The 22116-nt window shown below is 40.3% G+C and overlaps 2 protein-coding genes across 2 annotated transcripts; one reads left to right on the top strand and one right to left on the bottom strand.

Moving 5' to 3' along the window:
• Positions 1–1352: 1352 nt before the first annotated feature.
• LOC117479698 (serine/threonine-protein kinase pim-3-like) lies at positions 1353–7874 on the bottom strand. Its single transcript, XM_034126782.1, has 6 exons — positions 7644–7874; positions 6380–6489; positions 5294–5344; positions 4478–4841; positions 3821–3997; positions 1353–2300 (listed from the first exon to the last, which is right to left on the bottom strand). The coding sequence occupies exons 1-6, from the start codon at positions 7714–7716 to the stop codon at positions 2119–2121; spliced, it is 957 nt and encodes a 318-aa protein (XP_033982673.1). The 5' UTR covers positions 7717–7874; the 3' UTR covers positions 1353–2118.
• A 3590-nt stretch (positions 7875–11464) lies between these two features.
• Positions 11465–12883, top strand: LOC117479697 (kelch repeat and BTB domain-containing protein 13). Its single transcript, XM_034126781.1, has one exon. It carries the CDS (start codon positions 11465–11467, stop codon positions 12881–12883), a length of 1419 nt encoding a protein of 472 aa, XP_033982672.1.
• Positions 12884–22116: the final 9233 nt, after the last annotated feature.

Here is a 22116-nt window from a genome sequence, read left to right as displayed (position 1 = left end):
GTTAATCAGTAAGATCAGTAGTGTAGGTGTGGGTGTGTGAACGTGGTGTGGTGCAAGGTGCTGAATGCCAAACTAAGAGGAAGGGAAACAAAAGCATACAAGTCAGGTAGCTGCTCTCAAAAACAGATCCTCCAACCGAGAGAGCGAACGAGACTCTGGGTGTTTCTCAATGTCGAGGACGCTTCCTTGGTAGGACATTTCTTCCGAGTCACTTCCTTCAGAAGCGAGGTAAGAATCCTTCCTAGCCTCGGAAAACGAAGAATGGTGGAACAGGCAGGTGTGCGTCATATGAGAGGCCCCGCCTTAAATGGAGCGCAATTTCCGCCAAAGATTTGGAAATTGGTCCGTGCGCAAAGCATTGTGGGGATTTTAAGACCGCGGAGGATACACATGTGCAGCCTCGAAATGTCTCGCTACGAAGGACGCCGGGCTCGGTAGAATTCCAAGGAGCCTGGACATTGGAACAGTCCTTCGGCGGCTCTCGATGACGTAGGATCCTTGAAATAGTGGCTCTGGAGCATCCTTCCTTGACATTGAGAAACACCCTCTGGCTCGAGCCTTTCACTCCTCCGGTACCGGTGGCCAGGTGCCCTCAATCAGCGCTGATAGGGAGGAAGGGAGACCGTTAAAGGGCCATGCACACACACACACACACACACACACACAACAGGAGAGAATAAGGCAGGGGTCGTCACAGAAGTAAGAAAGGATCAAACACAGAAAATCAGTTTATATACAAAACAGGTTTTATTTGAAAAATTCCATGAAAAAATATTTCCTGTCAGAACTGTACATTTCAAAAAACATTAACAAATTAAACGAGAATGAGTTATTTCTCAACAACTCAAATAAATAACCAAAACGATAAGGAATGTTTCTTACCTTATAAATATAAACACAAAAATGTAAAAAAATATATTTTAAAATGAAATAAAATACATACAGAATATACAAAATATGAACATTTGCATCTCAGACCCGAACACTGAGGGAGGACGTCATGTTTCAGAACACAAAGAGATGACATACGTCCAACATTTCAAACAATAAGCAGCTCCGCTTGAACAAGAAAACTAACATCCCAACGTCTAGATGAACATCAACTGTAGAAAAATAAAGCTTTTGCCGTGGGAGTCGGAAGAACTGTCAGACGTAAGAAACAAAGAAAACATGTGTCCTTGGCAAGTATCAAAAAGTCATGTTTTGGTATCAGAACTGGACGCACAGCTTCTCAGAGAGGTGTGTGTGTGTGTGTGTGTGTGTGTGTGTGTGTGTGTGTGTGTGTGTGTGTGTGTGTATTTATGTTTGAGGTATCCCATCAACAGAGTGATTCACGTGTCGTCCTGATGCTGACATGATGAGGTGTTTCTGGGCTGGAGGCGGGTCCGTCAGAGGACAAGAAAACCATCTTTGAATTAACGTTTGACTTTTAGATAACTCTTCGGTTAGCTTAGCTTAGCACAAAGAATGTAACTGGGGCAAACCATGGAGGTATAAGGAGAACTAGTAGTGACAGCTTTTAGAGGCCAAATGACTGATACTGCTGGGTAATAAAATGACTTTACATTCACGTGACCTGCCGTTCCTGTAACCAGTTCTATGTATACCTCCATTCTGCTTTGTCCAAAGGTAGACAAATCCACCTGACAGCATTTATAAAAAAACAATAAACACGTCACATCTGGTTCATTCGTCTGTCAAATCAAGAACAAAGCAGTGAAGAAAACAAACTTGTGGGGGTTTTTGTGCCTGACTATTTTGTCTTTTTCTCAATGCCTTGCAAATAAAGTTTTGTAAAGAACCTCGATGGGTTCTTCTTTTACCTTGAGCTATTTTACACTCTACCTATATTTATCAAACTAAAAGAACGTCTGCAGAGCTCCACACATTATAACGTAAGGCACTCTGAAACAGAAACACCCGACAGGCGTTGAGACTCTATAAGAGCTGCTCTATTGTCTTTGAACAGGAGGGGGCGCTGTGGGGAAAACCACAACCACGACACGCCGCCCTCAGCAGAAAAACCCTTCCTGGTAGCCGGCCGCTCAACACACGAGGACACAGCTACCTGCAAGGCATTAAATGTCTATGCCCCGCCCCACAGCCTGTGTCGACCAATCAGAGGCTCTCCTGGAAGGAGGATGACGAGGGGGAGGAGTCTGCTGTGATGGTGTGTAGCGTGATGCTGTCTGTGTGCTGCACCTCGCTGCCCGTCACCCATTGGTGGAGGAAGATCTGCTCCAGGGTTGGTCGGTCCGACGGCTGCTGGCTCAGACACCAACCAATCAGCTGCTTGCATTCTGTAAACAACAACAAATCAGAATCAGAGGCCTGTACTACGAAGCCGGATTTTCGCTTAGTGAGCTAACTTCAGGGAAAACTCTGGCTTTCCGGTCCTTCGACGCTGGTTCTCTTCTTACTGGGCTAGATCTCCATGGTAACTTATGCTGAAATACAGAAAAACTGCCTGCAGGAAAGACGGCCGGCAAAAATCAACTGACTGTGTGAATGTGAAAATTAATAGAATATCCCCTCCCATCTTCAGAGCAATCTGACTATTATAACATTAGCGTTAAGAAAGCTTACTTAAATATCTGCCACAACATAAGTAACCGGATCAGAGTAACATTAAGTACAGTCCGCGGCACTGTGAGTGCAGACGTCGATGTGTCCCATTATCATTCATATCATATCACATCATAATGTATCATATATTTCCTTATCTGAGTCAGCTTCTTGAGCCGTATCTGGCCGTGCAACACTCACAGTGTCACATACTGTATGCAGAAGTATTATTTTAAGCAACACATTAATTTGACGAAACACTCGAGTCAAATGTAATTAAAGTCAGATCGTGTCTTGGACGGGGCGGTGATATCATAAACCTGTTAATGTACGCATTCAAACACTTTTTCTTTTACCAGCTGTATTCACCTTGCAGGTGCAGCTATGTGGCTTTTATCCTGGATAAAGTGTTTAAGTCATGGATGTTTAAAGTTTAACTTCTTCATATTTGACTAATATTAAAGTTCACTTTTCATTCAGGAAGTATGACGCTGCGCTGTCAGTACGCTTGTCGACCATGTTTGTGATTGGTCAAATGTTGCTAGCCCCGCCCCTTTCATGTGAACGTGCACTCAGCCGGACGGAGAAACCCTGGCTTGAGTTACCGAGTTGATAACCAGCGTCGTAGGACCGCTTAGTGAGAGCGCGTTTGTTTTGGATTAGGTAAGCCGGGTAACTCAAACATATCCAGGGTATGTTGAACTGGATTCGTAGTACAGGCCTCTGGTTTATTACCAGGTAGGTTGACACGTACGAGGAATTTGACTTGTGGTGCATACATAAAAGTGAAACAAAAATTTAAAAAAAACACAGATAGAGAACTACTTTAAGAAAACTATAATAACATTAAAAAATAGGAGAAAATATAGTAAAATAAAATATAGCAGTATTTACATTGAAATAATCTGTGGTTCAGTATAAAACTCTTTATTTCTTGCAGAGCTTCCTCTTTGAACAACAACAAAAGTGTCTTTGAGCATGTTTCTCTCAGTGATTGTGATGTTATGTTAAATGTTTGTTGTTTGTTTTTCCATGTATTGTTTCTTAATATTTGTTTATGTTGATGTTACACATGGAGCTGCTGTGATGCAAGTCAAATTTCAGACTTGATCTGACCATTAAAGTATTATCGTATCGTTATCCTATCGTACCGTACATCTGTGGTTCAGTATAAACCTCTTTATTTTCTTGCAGAGCTTCCTCCCTGGACCTCAGTCTGAAACCTGAGATCTGATCACGTCACACTCAGACTGACCTGAGGAGATGTTGCGTCTGAAGTAGACCCGTCCTCTCAGGATCTCCTCGTCCTGTTCGAAGGGGATGTCTCCGCACACCATGTCGTACAGCAGCACGCCCAGCGACCAGACAGTGGCCGAGCGGCCGTGGTATCGCTGGAAACGGATCCACTCGGGAGGACTGTACACCCGCGTACCTGGAGGAGAAGAGGGCAGAAGGTATGTTATGTATTGAATAATGTAAGACTAACACAGGGTTTCCCACACATAGACTTTACTTGGGCGGGCCGCCCAGGTATATTAACGTCCGCCAAAGTATATAGCGCGACCCATTTAGGTTTAATCTTTTTTTATCCGTCCGCAAGCACGACGCCATCTGCGATCGATTAACTACCCCTCCTGTACCTGTTCGCTCTGCTATCGCGTGAAGGGTCTGCTTTATGCGCTCCGCAGTAACTCCGCTGCGAGGCTCCAGCGAACTGTTCACAAGCTTGCTCCACTAGCAAGCCCGTTGATGAGCGTGCTCCACTAGCACCCACCCCCCAATCTGTATGAATCTGTGCTGTCCTGTTTTTCATTCTTACCCTGTTGCGGTTAAACTACTGAATTTCCCCACAGGGATTAATAAAGTTCCATCTTAACTTAGCCATTAGATCCTATCACATGATCAGACTCACCATCGAACTCGGTGTAGGCGCTGTCTTTGAGCAGGGCTCCTGATCCGAAGTCGATGAGTTTGATCTGTCCGGTCCTCAGGTCCACCAGCAGGTTTTCGTCCTTGATGTCTCGATGGACGACTCCACAGGTGTAGCAGTGCCTCACGGCCTCTAGCACCTGCAGGAAGAATCCTCGTGCCGCCGCCTCCTCTAATGCGCCCTGCTCGGTTATATAATCGAACAGGTCTTGCCCCGATTCTGGACTCTCCATCACCATCAGCCATCCGTCGGCACGCTCCCACCAATCGAGAAGCCGCACTACGCCTCCAAACGCTCCGCCAACCTTCTTCAGCAGCACGATCTCCAGAGGAACCACTGTGCCGCTCTGAGAGGGAAACATACCGTCAACTCACTGGCCATGAAAAAGGGTCTTGATCTCAAAGAATACAGCATATAATCAAAATCAGAATTCCATTATTTGGATATTTACATTATTACAACAGCAGAAGTATAATGCAGATAAAGAGAATAGCCTTACATATTAAAAAATAATTATAAAACACAATAAGTACCAAAAACAAATAGCAGATAAGTAGACCATGATAAAAATATATACATATTATATACTATCTTTTTTTAAAGAAGGACCAGATAAAATTAAAGAGGCAGCCGGTTCGGATTGCAGATTGTAAATAAATGGAAAGAAATTAGGCGTGAATTGCACGGGTATATTGTACATGCTTTATATTTATAGGCAGGGCTATTGCACATCATTTTACAGTAAATGTAGTAATCAATCTGAAAGGAAGGAGGTGTTAATCTGAAGGTAAATCTCACCAGAGAGCCCCACTCGGTCACTCTGTCCCTGCAGACATGCTTCACCGCCACCTGCATTAAACAAAAGGAAACATGATTAGCACACAGCCTTCACATAATCACATATTATATAGGACATGAAACGGTAACATAAATGATGTCTCGATATAGAAAAATATAATAAAACAGCAGCCAACATTTTAAATATATATTTTAATATATGTAACTTAACAGTAACATGAAGCTCTTTGTTTTTCTTTTAAGTATTTCTTTGTTTTGGGTTAATTTAGCAAAAGATTAATGACAAATTGAACCATATCCTGTTACTGAAGAAAATAAGGTGACGTAGTAAGGTTAGGTTTCAATTTAAACATGAAAGTAAAGCGTTATGACCATGTTTCTTTGTGTAAACAAAGACCACATGCAAAGCAGGGCTGCTGTCAAGCTGCACAGCTGAGAAGAGTGAAACAGGAAAAGAATAGAATCTGCCTTCAAAATAAAAGCACAAAGAATACATGAAGGTTGAGTTAGGCAATAAGAATTGTATATCGTTTAATTTGAATAAACATGTGTCATTTATTTTGTAAGCTAGGGAGGCTGTGGCGCAGTGGACTATTGCGTTGGTGTTCGGATCAGGGCCCAAAAAATACCACAGAAATCCGCCCGGAAATCTGATCGTCTATCAGCTCAGTAGGAAAAAAAAGCTATTAAATGTGGACATTTTTGTTATTTCAAAGACTTTCACCAAAATATATTTAATACTATGCTATTTGAGACAAAAGAAACGTGTAATTCATTATGATAAACGTGTTTGAATGGTCTGTAGAAGACATATTTCTTTAATGATGTAGATATAATAAAATCAAATATAATAGGTTAGTGTGGGTTTGACTTGTAAACATGTATTTACTTCCAAAGCTATGTGTTTATGATGGAAAAGATGTAAAAACAAATCCTGATAAAATATGAAACTCAATCTGAAATGCTGTACATTTGAAGAGTTTAGCGCCGCTTTTGTTTTGAAGGAAGGCAACCACCGGAAACGCTTTTTCCCGCAGTGTGTAACTTTCCCACGTGCTGCCGGGACCAAAATAAAGCGGCTCTTACCGGCAGCCCGTCGGCCAGGCGGACAGCAGAGTAAACCGTGCCGAATCCCCCGCTACCGAGCACCGAGCCCAGCCGGTACACCTTCTCAAACGGCTGCTTCTCCACTTTAGCTGTAAAAACACAGAAACAAATTTAAAAAAATCAGCAATAATTCATAGGATTAGGACGTTTTAGGTTGAGTTGCGCCAAAATCTGTAACCCCACCCACCCCCATTGAGCAATACAACATCACAAGGACAGAGTTTGTCCCTGGTGTGCTATCATTTCAATTTAAGCTCATAATATGTGATTTAAAAAAAAATATATAGCATTCATTTGTTATTGAAATACACAAATAAATCACTGAAAACCAACAGACGTCCTCAGGTGACCCTTGTTGTTGTTCTGTGTCAGCTGTTTAAAAATGGTGGACTGTCGGCATCATCATGAGGTGGTAACTATCATAGACTGTTTTTAAAGGCAACTACACATGTTGGCACCTGCAGCACGAGATACTACTACTAGATGATGCCAAGGACAGTTATTCCACTACTTGTATTTGTACTGTTGTCATATATCCATCTGTTTTTGACTACCACACTGCTATTTTTATACATTTTCTGTTGTTCCTATTTCATTTAATATAGTGTATTTATGTTTATACACAATATATGTATTTCTATATTTTAATATTTGGGAAACAGCATTTCGGTCTCCCTGTGTGTACCAGACATACATAGATAATACTAATAATAATAATAAAGTTGACTTTGACTGTAAATTCATAATAGTATTCACAGATCTTTTTATTTTTGGAATTATTTTTCATATCCATTTTACATTTGCACTTTTTTTTGTGGTGAATTTGCAACACTGCATTTGTGGAAGGTGCTTAGCGTTTACAATTTACACGTTCATTTATTTCATGTTCACACAAATGTTATTGAGACAAATCTACTCCCATAGAACCCACGTGTCCATTTTATAGGTTGGGTTTAAGTACGACACGCCGCATACGACATACTATCATAATGTATGTTTTACTGCAACTGTAATATATTGGGTTTTTTTCAATCTAAAACATGTTATATTGATTATTCTTTGTGTTAAATGTCATTTCTACTGATATGAATATAGACTTGCTAATGTTTATTGTTTTGATTTTAAATTATTTTATACTTTTTTCCACCTTAAAGATTTTAAGATTGCTGCTGTAGCAAAATAATGTCAAAATGTGGGATCAATAAAGTACCTTTCTATGTAACACGGGTTACAAACACGTTACCTTGCTGCAGCTTCGCCGGCATGTCCATGCTGGCCGCGATGTGAGAGAAGGAGCCCAGTTTAGAGAGCAGCATGCTGCCCCAAAATCAAAAAATATGCCTGGAAAATGTTCACGTATTTAATCCCAGATAACAGCAGAGTCCTTGGTTCGTCTTACGGGGAAAATGAGACGTTTATACGGTGAGAAACCATCAATGTTGTGGTGCAAAAAGTCGGTAAATCCAAGCATCCAGAGAAGCGCGCCACTCTGCCTCGCTGCTGCTGCCAATGTTTACAAAAAGATCAGACGGATCCTTCCGCCTGACCTCAGCTGAACTTTAATTCACCATCGCTTCATATCCCAAACTAACACATGGATAAACAGGTGTATCGACTAGTTTGGGTTCATGGTGAATTTGAAGTCGGTGTGGTGAAAAGCGAGCACGAAAGCAATGATTAAATACACGGACTAGTTGTACGTAGTAGGACTGGCGCAAGGATACAGAGGTCGTCACTCCGGGAGTGCTGCGGTGCATCAGAGAGCGGTTTCAAAACAATCACATGACAAAAAAACCTATCTAAAAATAACATTAAAAGACTACAATTATAAAGGTATACATAGTAATATAAGTGAAACAATCTATGTATTTATTCTGTTATATATTATAAAAGTGCATTTATTAACACATGTATTACAAAATCTCATTGTTTACTTTCAGATGAACCCAGTGCCCTCAGCGTGACTCGTCTGCAGCAGGGATTTCCTACATTTCCCAGAATGCATTTCAACATCACCCAAAATAACAGGCATGAGATGCATACAGTCTATGCATGAGACGAGGTAACTGCCACTCCTGATTACTCCCTATTATAATGATGTGTCTTTTCCACCAAATATGGTTCATATATCCACAACAGCAATATACCGTTTCTATGCTTTTTCATAAAACCCTTAATAATCATTTGTATGTATTTAAATCATCCAATGAGGTACAAACTCATATTTAAAATGCTGTCCATTGATCATTTATATATATATTGTAACCTGCAATTTACATATTGTTTTGGAGGCAGTGTAATGTTTAAACTGTCATGTGATGAACAAAGATAATTGAAATAAATGATGCCTTTCTCTATAATGCTTTACAAACATACTTATAATGCGTTATACTCTGTGTATAGCACTTATAAGCACACATAACCATTCCTACTACTTTAATACAATAATCAAAAGACAGTATAGTGCATTTTAAAACAATAAGTATTCAAAATAGTTTCTAGTTCCACTTAAATTTCCAGTTCAACTTCAAGCAAACAATAACCTCTTACAGTGACTTTTAAACCCATTTCAATACATTATAAAAGTAAATATGTTGCATTATAAAAAATATAATAATCTATCACAACTATAGGATTAATAATACCTTGATTAATGTAAGCGAGTAGTCCAACACTCAACCTTGTAAGTCATTCTAAAATGCTTTAAAATGTGCTAATAGTATTTTCATTGAGTATATTTAATTAGTTTGCATCCTTAAAACCATACATATACAGTGCTATAAACAGATTAAACACATTATTAATACCCTATGTATATATGTCATAAATAGATAGCCACCACAGAAAGTTTTACCCCAAAAAATCTTTACATTACTTATTTTTAGCCGCATATTATAATATATAGTTATTTTATGTTTTTTGTTTTCTTACACCTCATTTGTGTGTGTAAACTTCGTCCCCTGGCATTGTTTCCTCCGCTTCCTGTGTTTTCGTGTAACCCAAGCAGCAGTACAACATTTCCCACAATCCCCTCTGTCTGCTTACAAACAGCTGGAGACGGTTTTGACTGAGGTGTCACATGACCTTCTGAATTTCTGCGCCCCCAGCTAGAGCTTAAATGTAGGTCAGCCCCTCCCCCCTCACTGTAAGTGAATGTTAAAGAGACAGATCAGCAGGAAACAGATGTAAAGACAAACAAAGAGCTGCTGTTGTTCTTCAAACTGATCTGAGCTCAGAAGTTAAATATCTCTCACTGTTTACTTATTAGCCTTTCAGAAGTTTGGGCTAAAAGTCTCGTGTTTATTGTCGTTTTTTCTTTCCATCTTCACACACTTATTTAAGTTGTGTTAATGTGGTGTTTATATGTGGAATATGTAACAATGGCGTTAATACTATTACTATACTACACTAATACTATAATATTATATATATATATATATATCTGTTTCATATTTAATACTCCATATTCCATATATTTTGAATATATATATATATTTGTATATATACATATAATATCTGCATGTATATTTTCTATTTCGACATGTATATTTTATATTTTATATTTTATTTTATTTTCTTTCTATTCTTGTATATTTTGTAGTTTTGTTTTATTGTAAAATGCCTTTTATGCTGCTGTAACAAAAACAATTTCCCAATTTGGGATCAATAAAGTACGATCTATCTATCTATCTATCTATCTATTAAAGGACGGAGAGCTCTTCGCCCCTTGTTTACAGTCTTCATGCTAAGCTAAGCTAACTGGCTTGAGATGTACCATTATATTTATTTTACAACCATTTTTCATCGAACTGTCAGCAGTTTTAATTTCCGACATGCATTAACATGACAGAAATTGTCAAAATAAAGTCTAATTTCGAATAGTTTGTTGCAAAATGCCCAAATTTGCAATTAAGATAGTGAAAACTGTGACCTCAGTGTCCTTCAGGCTTGAGTTATATGGTATGAATACTTGTTACTTGATACATCCTTCTTTATTTCTATATAGTATTCCATTAAATTATGAGAGCCATGTGGAGGCAATCATCCAATAAAAGATATGCTCTGAATTTACAACACAGTCTCACGGCATTTAGTGTTATAATCACGAAATTAATCTATTGATTCGTGTTCACCAACACGATTTCGCCATTTTTTTCGTGTCACACAGAACGATTTTAAAAGCAATGTAAATAATAACAAATTAGAAGGAAAAACAGATAAAAAAAAATTCAGATTTCAGTATTCTGACACAGAACGATTTTAGAAGCAATGTATTTCTATTGGTAGTATGTTTCGTGCCTGCACCAAATAATAACAAATTAGAAGGATAAAAAGATGACATAAAATACAGATTTCAGTATTCTGAGGCTCTGAGCCATTTATTTTCCTCGCGGACGGCAAAAAAACTCTGACATTATACAATTTAAAATAAAAGCGATAGGGTTAGGCTTAGGGTAAGATATTGAGTAAGAACATGTTTTTATGAACCACACAGCTTCTGGTCTTCCAAGACCCGACCGGACAAAAAGACGTGGTGCAGACACGAAACATACTACCAATAGAAATACATTGCTTTTAAAATCGTTCTGTGTGACACGAAAAAAATGCTAAAATCGTGTTGGTGAACACGAATCAATCGATTCAATTAATTTTGTGACTATAACACGAAATGCCGTGAGACTGGGTTGGAATTTAGCATAGAGCACCTTTAAAAGAGCGTTGATTTGATCAGATTGTGTTGCTTATAATCTAAAGTTCTTTACACCTTTTTGTATTTTAGTAAACTCTTTCAGAACCCTGTTTAGGTCAAAGTGACCTTTAAGTTTGCAGTAGGTATCACTGACCTTTTGTTCACGTGTTGCTCACAACATGAATGTGACTCAGGTCATTTGTTCTTTTCTATTTTTATCTGAATCTATTTTGGAGAGCTGTGAATGAACTGAGAGGGAAGCTGCTTCGCTCTGTGTCTCTTTACTCTCGCTCTTCAACTTCTGGAAACGCTTCAAACTCTGGTTTCACTTTCGTGGAGCATATTGTCTTCAGGGTCACTTTCAGAGAATTGCAATGTCAGCGCAGGGAAGTGAGTCTGAGGACGGCAGCAGCTGTGACGAAATAAATCTGCCACGTTGTTCCTCAGCCAAATTAACCGTTGTGATCGGAGGCACTCACTTCTCTGAGGAGAAAATGTTTCTTGTTCAGAGTTGCGACTATTTCCGAGCTTTGTATCGCTCTGGGATGAAGGAGTGTCGACAGGAGGAAATCCACCTGAAGTCTCTTCACCCTCGAGGTTTCCTCATCGCTCTGGCGGTGTTACGAGGGGATATGATCGATCTGGACGGGGACGAGATCGTCGAAGCCATCGAATGCGCTTCGTTCTTGCAGGTGGCGCCTCTCACCAAGCATCTCATCAACCTCATCGACTCTGACAACTGTTTGCTGATGTTTCACACCGCTGCCACCTTCGGCCTCAAGGACCTTTACTCTGCTGCCGCGCTGTTCATCAGAAACATGTACGTCGACCTGGAGGCGGAGGTGAAGAGATCCTTGCCGTCAGAACTGATCTCCTACGTGGAGTCTTTGACTCCGAGTGTTTTAGTGGCTGTTGGGGCTCATGTATCTTGTGGTGTAGATGAAACTGTACACACCGATTCCAGGACCGTCTGCTACTTGGATGAAACTGCCAACAACTGGAAAGTATTGACAGATCTTCCACTAGATGCCAGCACCTCCATGGCTGGGGTGACCGTTTTAGACAACATGCTGTACATCGTCGGAGGAGTTCATGGACGCAACAAAGAAGTTGTGGATTCCTGTTTTTGCTACAGCGTCGAGAACAACACTTGGAGCCGGATATCCAGTCCGGCACAACTGCGATACAACCTCAGCCTCGTTGGTCTCGATGGTCGTCTTTACGCAATCGGTGGAGAGTACGAGCGAACTGTGATGTCTTCTGTGGAAATATTTGACGTTAAGTCCGGAAAATGGGAGTTTGCCGCTCATTTACCTCGTCCGGCTGCAGGAGCAGCATGCACCAAAGCCATGAGCCGGATATTTGTGTGTTTATGGAGGCCGATGGAGACCACAGAGATCTACGAGTACATGTCAAGGAAAGACGAATGGCGGCTTGTTACCACGCTGATCCGGCAGCAGAGCTACGGACACAGCATGGTGGGCCACAGGGACAACTTGTACGTGGTGAGAAACGGGCCGTCGGCCGACTTCCTCAGATGCCTCATGGACTGTTATAATCTCACCTCGGGACAGTGGTCGTCTCTACCGGGACATTTCGTCAACAGCAAAGGCTCTCTGTTCACGGCGCTGGTGAGAAGTGACTCTGCGCTCACGCTCAACAGGAGTATGACACAAGAGTTCGCCATCAATGGTAAAACATGGAAGCCCACACGGCAGATGAAGGGTTTCCCCAGGAGTGGATCTGTGTGGACGTTTCTGCTCCGGCTGCCAGACGCTCGAATGCTGCAGTAATGGTTTCATTTTACTCTGGGATTTTCTGGACTGTCAATGTGTTTGTACACTCAGACATGTATTTTTCACACGTACGTGTTTGTGGTGTTACATCATGGGTTTTGGAGCCAATGCTTGTCTTTATTGTAGCAACGGTACAATGTTCGCATCATGAGAGCAAAAGTTATGACGTCAAAAAAGCCTCATTAAGGGTGTATGCCCAAGTTTTGGTAAACACTATGGAAGAAAGTTAATAATGGCTTACACATGACATATAATAGCTGACGCTTTTATCCAAAGTGACTTACAGTAAGTGCAAAAACCATAAAGAATCAAACTCCGAACAACAAGGAAAGTGCAGATATATTCACATCAAGCAAGATCATACCATAGTAAGTGCTGGTGAATCAGATTAAAGGCTAAGTGCTTTTTTTTCCAGCACATGAAAACGACTTCATTTAGAGGGCGATTTTGCTACGTGTAGGGCTAGGTCGACCTGTAGTTTTACTAAATCATTTACCAATTCTTTGAGTCTTTATCCATCATTCCTCTTAGCAATAATAACCTTGTACTCCAAAAGTTATTTTCTGAGATCTGTATGTTTGTTGGGTTCTCCGAAAAAGGCGTAGGCTTTAACAACAAACACGTTCAAAAAACCATTGACTTCAAGTCGAGGGAACCTCAAGTGCTAAATTGCTGATTTATTTCTGGGTTTTATGACTCAATACTGCAGATCAAATCTGCTCAAAGATTGTTGGTCAACCCTGTCAGAGACTCAGCCTTTCATAACAACTTAATGAGGCTGTCCAACAAGATCATCTCGGACCCAAACCATGTTCTGAACAGCGAATATGAACTGCTACCATCTAATCAGAGATACAGGGTCCCACGATTCAATAAGGTCAGACTGAAGCATCCTTTGTGCTCCAGTCAATCCTCTCAGTAAATACAGAGCCAGATCAAATGCACGCTGAAGGCTCTTTGAGCATGTTTTCTCTCACTGATTTTTTTTCATGTATTGTGCCTTGATATGTGTCTGTTGATGTTACACATGGAGCTGCTGTGATGCAAGTCAAATGTCCGTATTATCGTATCGTATTGTATTTAGATAAAAGGGGTATTTTTTATTATTTCAAATGTCTTAAAAAAATCTCTGAATCATAGGATATAAATGCGTCATTAAGAGTGATTCTTAAGAGACTTTACACTGTATGACTTTATGCTCTGTGTTTTATAAATGTGAATCTAATTACCCTCACACAGTCATAGTGTCTGTTGCTGGCTCCATGTGAGCAGCAGTGTTTGTGCTCACACACAGAGCTCCTTTTCCTGCCTCTGTTTCCTGTTGATGGAGGTCCACGGCAGGCAGAGCCAGGCACCGCCAGAGCCAAGCAGCGGGGGGAAATCTGTCCTGGAGGAAAGAGCGAGGCCGGGGTCAGACCGGGACACGAAGCCCTCCACAACCTCCAAGCTTTAGTCTGGACCGAGGCCAGGAAGCAGAGCTCTGACTCAGGGAGGGATGAGCTGCTCTCTGCGGACATTAATCAGGTTATCACAGTCTGAACACATCGTGTGAGGGGATGCTTCAATATGCTATCAGACCTTATCTGCTTTTTCCTTTACAATGAATAATATTTTCTTTATTTGTTTTTATTATTCTTTTTTTCATATATATTTATTGTGTTATATATTTTAATCCTGGTTCAACTAAAGCCCCTTTTCAAATATATTTATAAATAAAGTATATTATCTCATATTTTGGCTATTATACATTAATCAGGTTATCACAGTCTGAACACATCGTGTGCTTCAATGTACGTCATCTGCTTTTGTCAGAACTTATCTATTTTATTTATGTTTTTTTATTATTCTTTTGATTTTTCATATATTGTTTTTGTGTTGTATTTTATTCCATTGTATCTCAATACTCAATAATAAATATAGTATGTTATCTCATCTTTTGGCTATTATTATGAATATCATCATTATTTGTATTATTATACACTGTTCAATGAATGGGTTAGGGTTAGTATTATACTTAAATACAGAACTTTAGTACATTTACAAAGTTATATTCCAGCACTAGTATTACTATTGGAAATGTTACCAATGTTATCTCCTGTATCTTTTCCCCAAATGGGCCTTAAAATGCGTGTTATATAGGTTTTAGTGCATGTGGTCTGCATTGGCTAAAATCCCTGCAGTACAAGCAGTATGAGAGGAAGACAGACCTTTTAGAACATTAAAACATGGAAACATTTCACAGTAGAGACACTACATACTGATATGAACCTGAAAATGAGCATAATAATGGCGCGTTTCCACTACACGGCCTCGCTCGGCCCCGCTCGGTATGGCTGGGCCTCGTTAGGACTGGCTCACTTTATGGCGCATTTCCATTACAGTTTAGGAACTGGGGCAGTATCTATAGTAACGCAGTGTAGGCGGAGCCATGACGTGATCTTCAGAGGACCCCAGAAAAACAACACAGCCGTTAGCTGTTAGCACTCAGAGCTCAAAGCTCCTCATATATGTTCAGAAACTAGACAAAAGTTAAACAAGTACAAACCACAGACTGCCTGTGTCATGGTGAATACAGTCGCTGCTTTATTTATGTCTGTATAGGCCGTTGTTGTGAGTGTGGACGGTCGGAGCATATACTGCGTTAGCTTAGCCAATCTCCATTTAGAAAACAAGCATTTTAAAAGGTTTTTCGCCTGCCGTCTGTCTGCAGACTTGACAAAGCATTAATTCATGGTTTTTACTAACCGGTATCAGTATGTTGTTACTTCGGCATCATTTTGAAACGTGTATTACAATTAAATCACGGTCAAATATGTCCATCTTGTTGTAGTTGTAGCCCCCTTGCCAGCGACGCTCTCTCTAGTTTAGCATACTCAGCCCGACTCAGCCTCGTTGTCTCTGGCCCTGGACCCACGATTTTATGAGGCCAGAAAAACTGTGAATTAGGACCCGCCGGCCGGTACTAGGCCAAGTGGAAACGCAACCAAAGACGGGCCGCTGACGTCACAGCCCTCTTAAACCGGGCTGCGCGCTGTAGTGGAAACGCGCCATTAGGCCCCTTTAAGGGGGCTGTTAAATTCCTCCGAATCATAATAAAAAATAGGAGGTTGACGGGAAAAATGTGTAAAGAAAAATTCATTACCAAATGCCTGGATAATGTTTATGATGAGATGTTGTTAGCGAGGTTTACACGGATCAAATGTTCCACTCCCTCCTCACTCAGAAGTGTGAGGGAGATGTTTTGCTCTTCTTCCCACAGATAACATGTTTACAGCATGTCTGTGTTGAAGCAGGTCAGTGATGAGACATGTGCTTTATGATCTCTGTGTTTACATACAGTGTGTTCTTTACCAGCCCCACACACACACACACACACACACACACACACACACACACACACACACACACACACACACACACACACACACACACACACACACACACACACACACACACACACACACACACACTACACACTACACACCCGGGGCGAGCCCTAATCTGCTGAGCTGCCGTCACTGTGTAAAAATAATGCATTAAGACTTTAATCTTTACATAATTTATCCGTGATAATACCAATTATCCCCTAAATTAAACATTCAATTTGAAAGAGAAACACTCAATCATCTTAATTACACTCATAAATAATGACTTTCCCTTAATTAACACATTGATGTTTAAGATACAAAATCAAATTATTAACAATGTTAGGTAGATTTTAAAGATATAGAAGGAGTTCAAACGCTTAATCAAAAAAGATCTCTAGCAATTAATAATCAAATAATTTATATTTATAAGTGACTTTTTGTTTCCTTGCTTTGTCTCACACTCCGGTTTTATTTTGGCAGATTATCTATTGGATTAGAGGGGATGTAAGGGGTACACAATAACCTTAAAATGTACCGAAAGTTCACCTTGATTGATAGGAATTAAGGCAATTTTAAGGTACATTGAAAGATCCTTAACACACTATTTGATGATTTAAAGGTGGGGTAGGTAAGTTTAAGAAACCGGCTCGAGATACCCTTTTTGTTATATTCCATGGAATGCTCTTAACATCCCGATAGCAATGAATATCTTAAGTGCTTTGCCAAAAAATCCATAAAAAAATGTCATCTGTGGAAGCCGTAATACTGTAAAAAGCACGACCAATCATCTGAGCCGGATAACTGGATGACCTACCTGCCTGTCAGCCTTCCATCTGTGCACAAACTTATCTCGTGCCCTCATTGGTCATGTGCGCGTTCGTGTGTGTTGGAGGAGGGGCTCTATAAGGAAGTGGCAGATTTTTTCCGGCTGTGTATTTTCAAATTCTAGCGATCTCGAGACGGTTTCTCAAACGTACCTACCCCACCTTTAAGAGAGTTAGGGGTGTTTTTTTACCTCTCAAAACCCCTAATGTAAAACCCATTAATCACACTGTAGATTCATGTATTCATGTATCAACCACTTAAAATCCCATCATAATGCGTTTTTAACGAGTACATTCACTTCAGGTACTCAGTTTTGTTCCCTTTACGCAAAGGAAATCTATCAAATGGTTCTTTTAACAAATCCAGCATCTCCGACTAAAGGAAGCTTGTTCTGTTTGAGAGTCTTTAGAGTAAATAAATACATACAAGAAACAAGAGATGTCGATACACTCGGAGATACAGACCTGTTTTTATCATATATCATCATACTGCTTCCCTGATGGCTCCCACAGGATTGTTGACATCCTCGTGGATTCATCTTCTTATTATAGACACATGCATTTCCAAACATTTGGTCTACCTATGTTGTAAATGTATTATCTCTTAGATTTACACGGCATCTATTGCACGTCTGTCCGTCCTGGGAGAGGGATCCCTCCTCTGTTGCTCTCCCTGAGGTTTCTCCCATGTTCCCTTTAAACTGTGGGGTTTTTCTCTGGAAGTTTTTCCTTGTACGATGTGAGGGTCTAAGGACAGAGGGTGTCGTATTGTCATACTGATATTCTGTACAAACTGTGAAGTGCACTGAGACAAATGTAACATGTGTGATATTGGGCTATATAAATAAACATTGATTGATTTTAGTTTGTTGAAGGAATTGTGTTGTACTTCTTCTCCATTAAAGTGGAATTAAAGACTATTGTTGAAAGCAGAGACATCATTTCTCTGGGGTAGAAAGTGTCAAAAAGTATTATCCTTCAAAAAATGTTTTTAATTTCATGTCTTAATTACTTTTTTTGTTTTGGTTTGCTGTGTTTTTCTGTTCCCCTGTGTCGTTAAAGTGCTATTAAAAAATGTTGTTTTGTTTCAAAGCTTTTGTCCACCTTTATTTCTCAGTATTGTGTGAAATGCTCTCTGTTGAAATCCATCTATCACCTGATAAATGATGGATAGTACAGCACACTGGTTTCAAAACAGGCTAAATTAAATAAAGAATCCTTAAAAATGTTATTTTTAAAGTTTGGTTTTTCACAATTCCTTAAGAATGTCCTCAAATGACTTCAGCCAAAACACACAGGCGACCTCAGTCCTGATGGAAACAGGTGTCCTCTCTTTTGTGTCTCTTTGTTTCGAATGAGACGCCCCCTCCCCCGTAACCTCCGACACACCCACCCCCCGTCAGACAAAGATACTCCCATGAATACTAAATGTATGAATACATTTTAAAGCAGCCGAGCGTTTCCGTCTGACTTCCTTAACCAGCCGTAGTGATTAAGAGTGTGTGTGGTTATGTGTGTGTTCAAGATTCAAGGCTTTTATGGTCATGTGTGCATAGCTACAGGGTAGTTATGACAATGCAAATCTTAGGTCACAGGCTCCTCCAACAGTGCAACGCAATAAAACAGATAAAATAGTGCAGGTAAATAAAATAAAATATAGTAGAAATAGTGCAGAATAGTCTACAAGTAATTGGAATATTGATATAAGTTGCAAACAGATGGATGTTCTTTCAAAAGTTCAGGTGTTTAACAGTCTTATGGCCTGTGTGTGTGTGGTGTGTGTGTGTGTGTGTGTGTGTGTGTGTGTGTGTGTGTGTGTGTGTGTGTGTGTGTGTGTGTGTGTGTGAATTTATGTTTCAGGTATCCCATCAACAGAGTGATTCACGTGACGAGGTGTTTCTGGGCTGGAGGCGGGTCCGTCAGAGGACAAGAAAACCATCTTTGAATTAACGTTTGACTTTTAGATAACTCTTCGGTTAGCTTAGCTTAGCACAAAGACTGTAACTGGGGCAAACCATGGAGGTATAAGGAGAACTAGTTACAGCTTTTAGAGGCCAAATGACTGAATCTGCTGGGTGATAAAAATGACTTTACATTCACGTGACCTGCCGTTCCTGTAACCAGTTCTATGCGTGTGGTGGGCGGAGGCGTGTCCGAAGACATTTGTCACCAGTCCCAAAGACAGCCGACCTTTGACCTCTCAACTCGACACAATATGTTTTTCTCACATTGAGTTGTTATTAGCATGATTAGCTTCGTGGCTTCTGGGAGCGGAGGGTCGTTCATCATCAGAGCACGTTGCGTTTAAAGACAAGCCGTAGCAATAAATCAGAGTGATCTATAGACACACATTTATCTCTTTTTCAAAATGGAGCGTATGGTCAGTCGGGTTGAATACGTAAAGGTTAGCAAGAAGCTGAGAAGTGTCAACAGATCAAAACAGTGAATTCTCGTTGTTGACTTTAAAGCTAATCTCGCTAAAACTGTGTTGGAGAAAATACTGTTGTCTCCTCTTTATGGGTTGTTTTAATGCACTGATACTATGTGTGACTCTGCACTGTGTATGACCTTGCAGCTGCCTCTTCTTGTGATAGGAGGAGGCAGGGCATTTCACGTTGTTGATATTTATGAGAAGACACATACTTGTTGTCTCCTAAATATCTCACTTCTATGAGGCGTGAAGGAAGTACGTGACTCTTTCCAGAAGACGTACGTCGCAGATGTCCCCGACACCTTTCCGACACCCGCGGATGATATTAGTGCCACCTCGATTTACGACTTTGTTGTTATCTCCGTGTTTTGGACTATATAAGCCTGATGTTTTTTGCTGCTCCGTTGAGCAACATACCCCATGTGTGAGAGTTAACCCATATCCTTTGTATTTGATTTAACTCTGCTCCTTCTTGCAAGAATAAATGAGTACCTGATTATTGATTCTCAACCTGGTGTCGAGTGATATTTCCCTAACAAACTGATAAACTATTGTAGAAGAAGAGGGCACACTCATCTCCTGCTGATGTTCAGGTGTATATCAGTATGTAGTGTCTCTACTTTAAAGAGTCCTCTCCTGCTGATGTTCAGGTGTATATCAGTATGTAGTGTCTCTACTTTAAAGAGTCCTCTCCTGCTGATGTTCAGGTGTATATCAGTATGTAGTGTCTCTACTTTAAAGAGTCCTCTCCTGCTGATGTTCAGGTGTATATCAGTATGTAGTGTCTCTACTTTAAAGAGTCCTCTCCTGCTGATGTTCAGGTGTATATCAGTATGTAGTGTCTCTACTTTAAAGAGTCCTCTCCTGCTGATGTTCAGGTGTATATCAGTATGTAGTGTCTCTACTTTAAAGAGTCCTCTCCTGCTGATGTTCAGGTGTATATCAGTATGTAGTGTCTCTACTTTAAAGAGTCCTCTCCTGCTGATGTTCAGGTGTATATCAGTATGTAGTGTCTCTACTTTAAAGAGTCCTCTCCTGCTGATGTTCAGGTGTATATCAGTATGTAGTGTCTCTACTTTAAAGAATCCTCTCCTACTGATGTTCAGGTGTATATCAGTATGTAGTGTCTCTACTTTAAAGAGTCCTCTCCTGCTGATGTTCAGGTGTATATCAGTATGTAGTGTCTCTACTTTAAAGAGTCCTCTCCTGCTGATGTTCAGGTGTATATCAGTATGTAGTGTCTCTACTTTAAAGAGTCCTCTCCTGCTGATGTTCAGGTGTATATCAGTATGTAGTGTCTCTACTTTAAAGAGTCCTCTCCTGCTGATGTTCAGGTGTATATCAGTATGTAGTGTCTCTACTTTAAAGAATCCTCTCCTACTGATGTTCAGGTGTATATCAGTATGTAGTGTCTCTACTTTAAAGAGTCCTCTCCTGCTGATGTTCAGGTGTATATCAGTATGTAGTGTCTCTACTTTAAAGAGTCCTCTCCTGCTGATGTTCAGGTGTATATCAGTATGTAGTGTTTCTACTTTAAAGAGTCCTCTCCTGCTGATGTTCAGGTGTATATCAGTATGTAGTGTCTCTACTTTATAGAGTCCTCTCCTGCTGATGTTCAGGTGTATATCAGTATGTTGTGTCTCTACTTTAAAGAGTCCTCTCCTGCTGATGTTCAGGTGTATATCAGTATGTAGTGTCTCTACTTTAAAGAGTCCTCTCCTGAACCAGAAGAACCAGAGGGAGGAACCAGAGGAAGGAACCAGAGGAAGGAATCAGAGGAACCAGAGGAAGGAACCAGAGGAAGGAACCAGAGGAAAGAACCAAAGGAAGGAACCAGAGGAACCAGAGGAACCAGAAGAACCAGTAGAATCATAGGAACCAGAAGAACCAGAGGAACCTCGGTGCATGTTACATTATTTTGGCCCCTTAAAAAGCCAAGGGGCCCCCAGGGACAGATGGATGACAGACAACCAGCCGACGGCACATTGTTGTTGTGCGCTCAGTTGGGTGAGATGGCCCCCCCCCCCCCTCACCTCTCCATTCTCTCCATAGGTCAAAGGTCAGAGGGCACGAGGGGGCTGTCTGGAGACTCTTTCATTTCCCTCAGCATCGTATATTCATTCATACGTACTTCATCTGGTCTGTTTTATTATTTTATATTTAGTGATTTCTGGTGTTTACAATGAATTATTCAGATATATTCACTTTGTATTACTAATTGATTTTCCTCTTTTCACTTGTTAGTGTCAATCAATCACCAGTAAGAAGAGCTTTGCTGTGGATGAGGTAACATATTATAATAAGATGCACATACATAAGATACTGTACTACATAATAATATTTGAACCATATGAGAAAGAAACTCAATCCTCCACCAATCACGATGACGCAATTTGTGTACCTGATCAGCTATTTTAGGTCAACAAACAATAAAGTGTTGGATATCAAATTGACGGCAATTAACAAAATGCTTGTTACTTCACAGACATACTGGTAGTCCTCAGATTATCTCTGTTGTTGAATCACTTTCATTACAATAGTTTTAAACCATGTACAAAGATAATTCAAATACGAAAGCTAGAGTAAAAGCGGGGGGCAAGAGAAGTG

The sequence above is a fragment of the Trematomus bernacchii genome, unplaced genomic scaffold (assembly GCF_902827165.1).
Source record: "Trematomus bernacchii unplaced genomic scaffold, fTreBer1.1, whole genome shotgun sequence".
NCBI lineage: Eukaryota > Metazoa > Chordata > Actinopteri > Perciformes > Nototheniidae > Trematomus > Trematomus bernacchii.
This window is presented reverse-complemented; position numbering and strand designations above follow the sequence as displayed.

Coding starts and splice junctions, on each gene's coding strand:
- LOC117479698 (XM_034126782.1), bottom strand. CDS start 7,716: ATGCTGCTCTCTAAACTGGGCTCCTTCTCTCACATCGCGGCCAGCATG. Junction 6,490..7,643: donor GCCGGCGAAGCTGCAGCAAG/GTAACGTGTTTG, acceptor GTGTTTTTACAG/CTAAAGTGGAGAAGCAGCCG. Junction 5,345..6,379: donor GCCTGGCCGACGGGCTGCCG/GTAAGAGCCGCT, acceptor TGTTTAATGCAG/GTGGCGGTGAAGCATGTCTG.
- LOC117479697 (XM_034126781.1), top strand. CDS start 11,465: ATGTCAGCGCAGGGAAGTGAGTCTGAGGACGGCAGCAGCTGTGACGAA.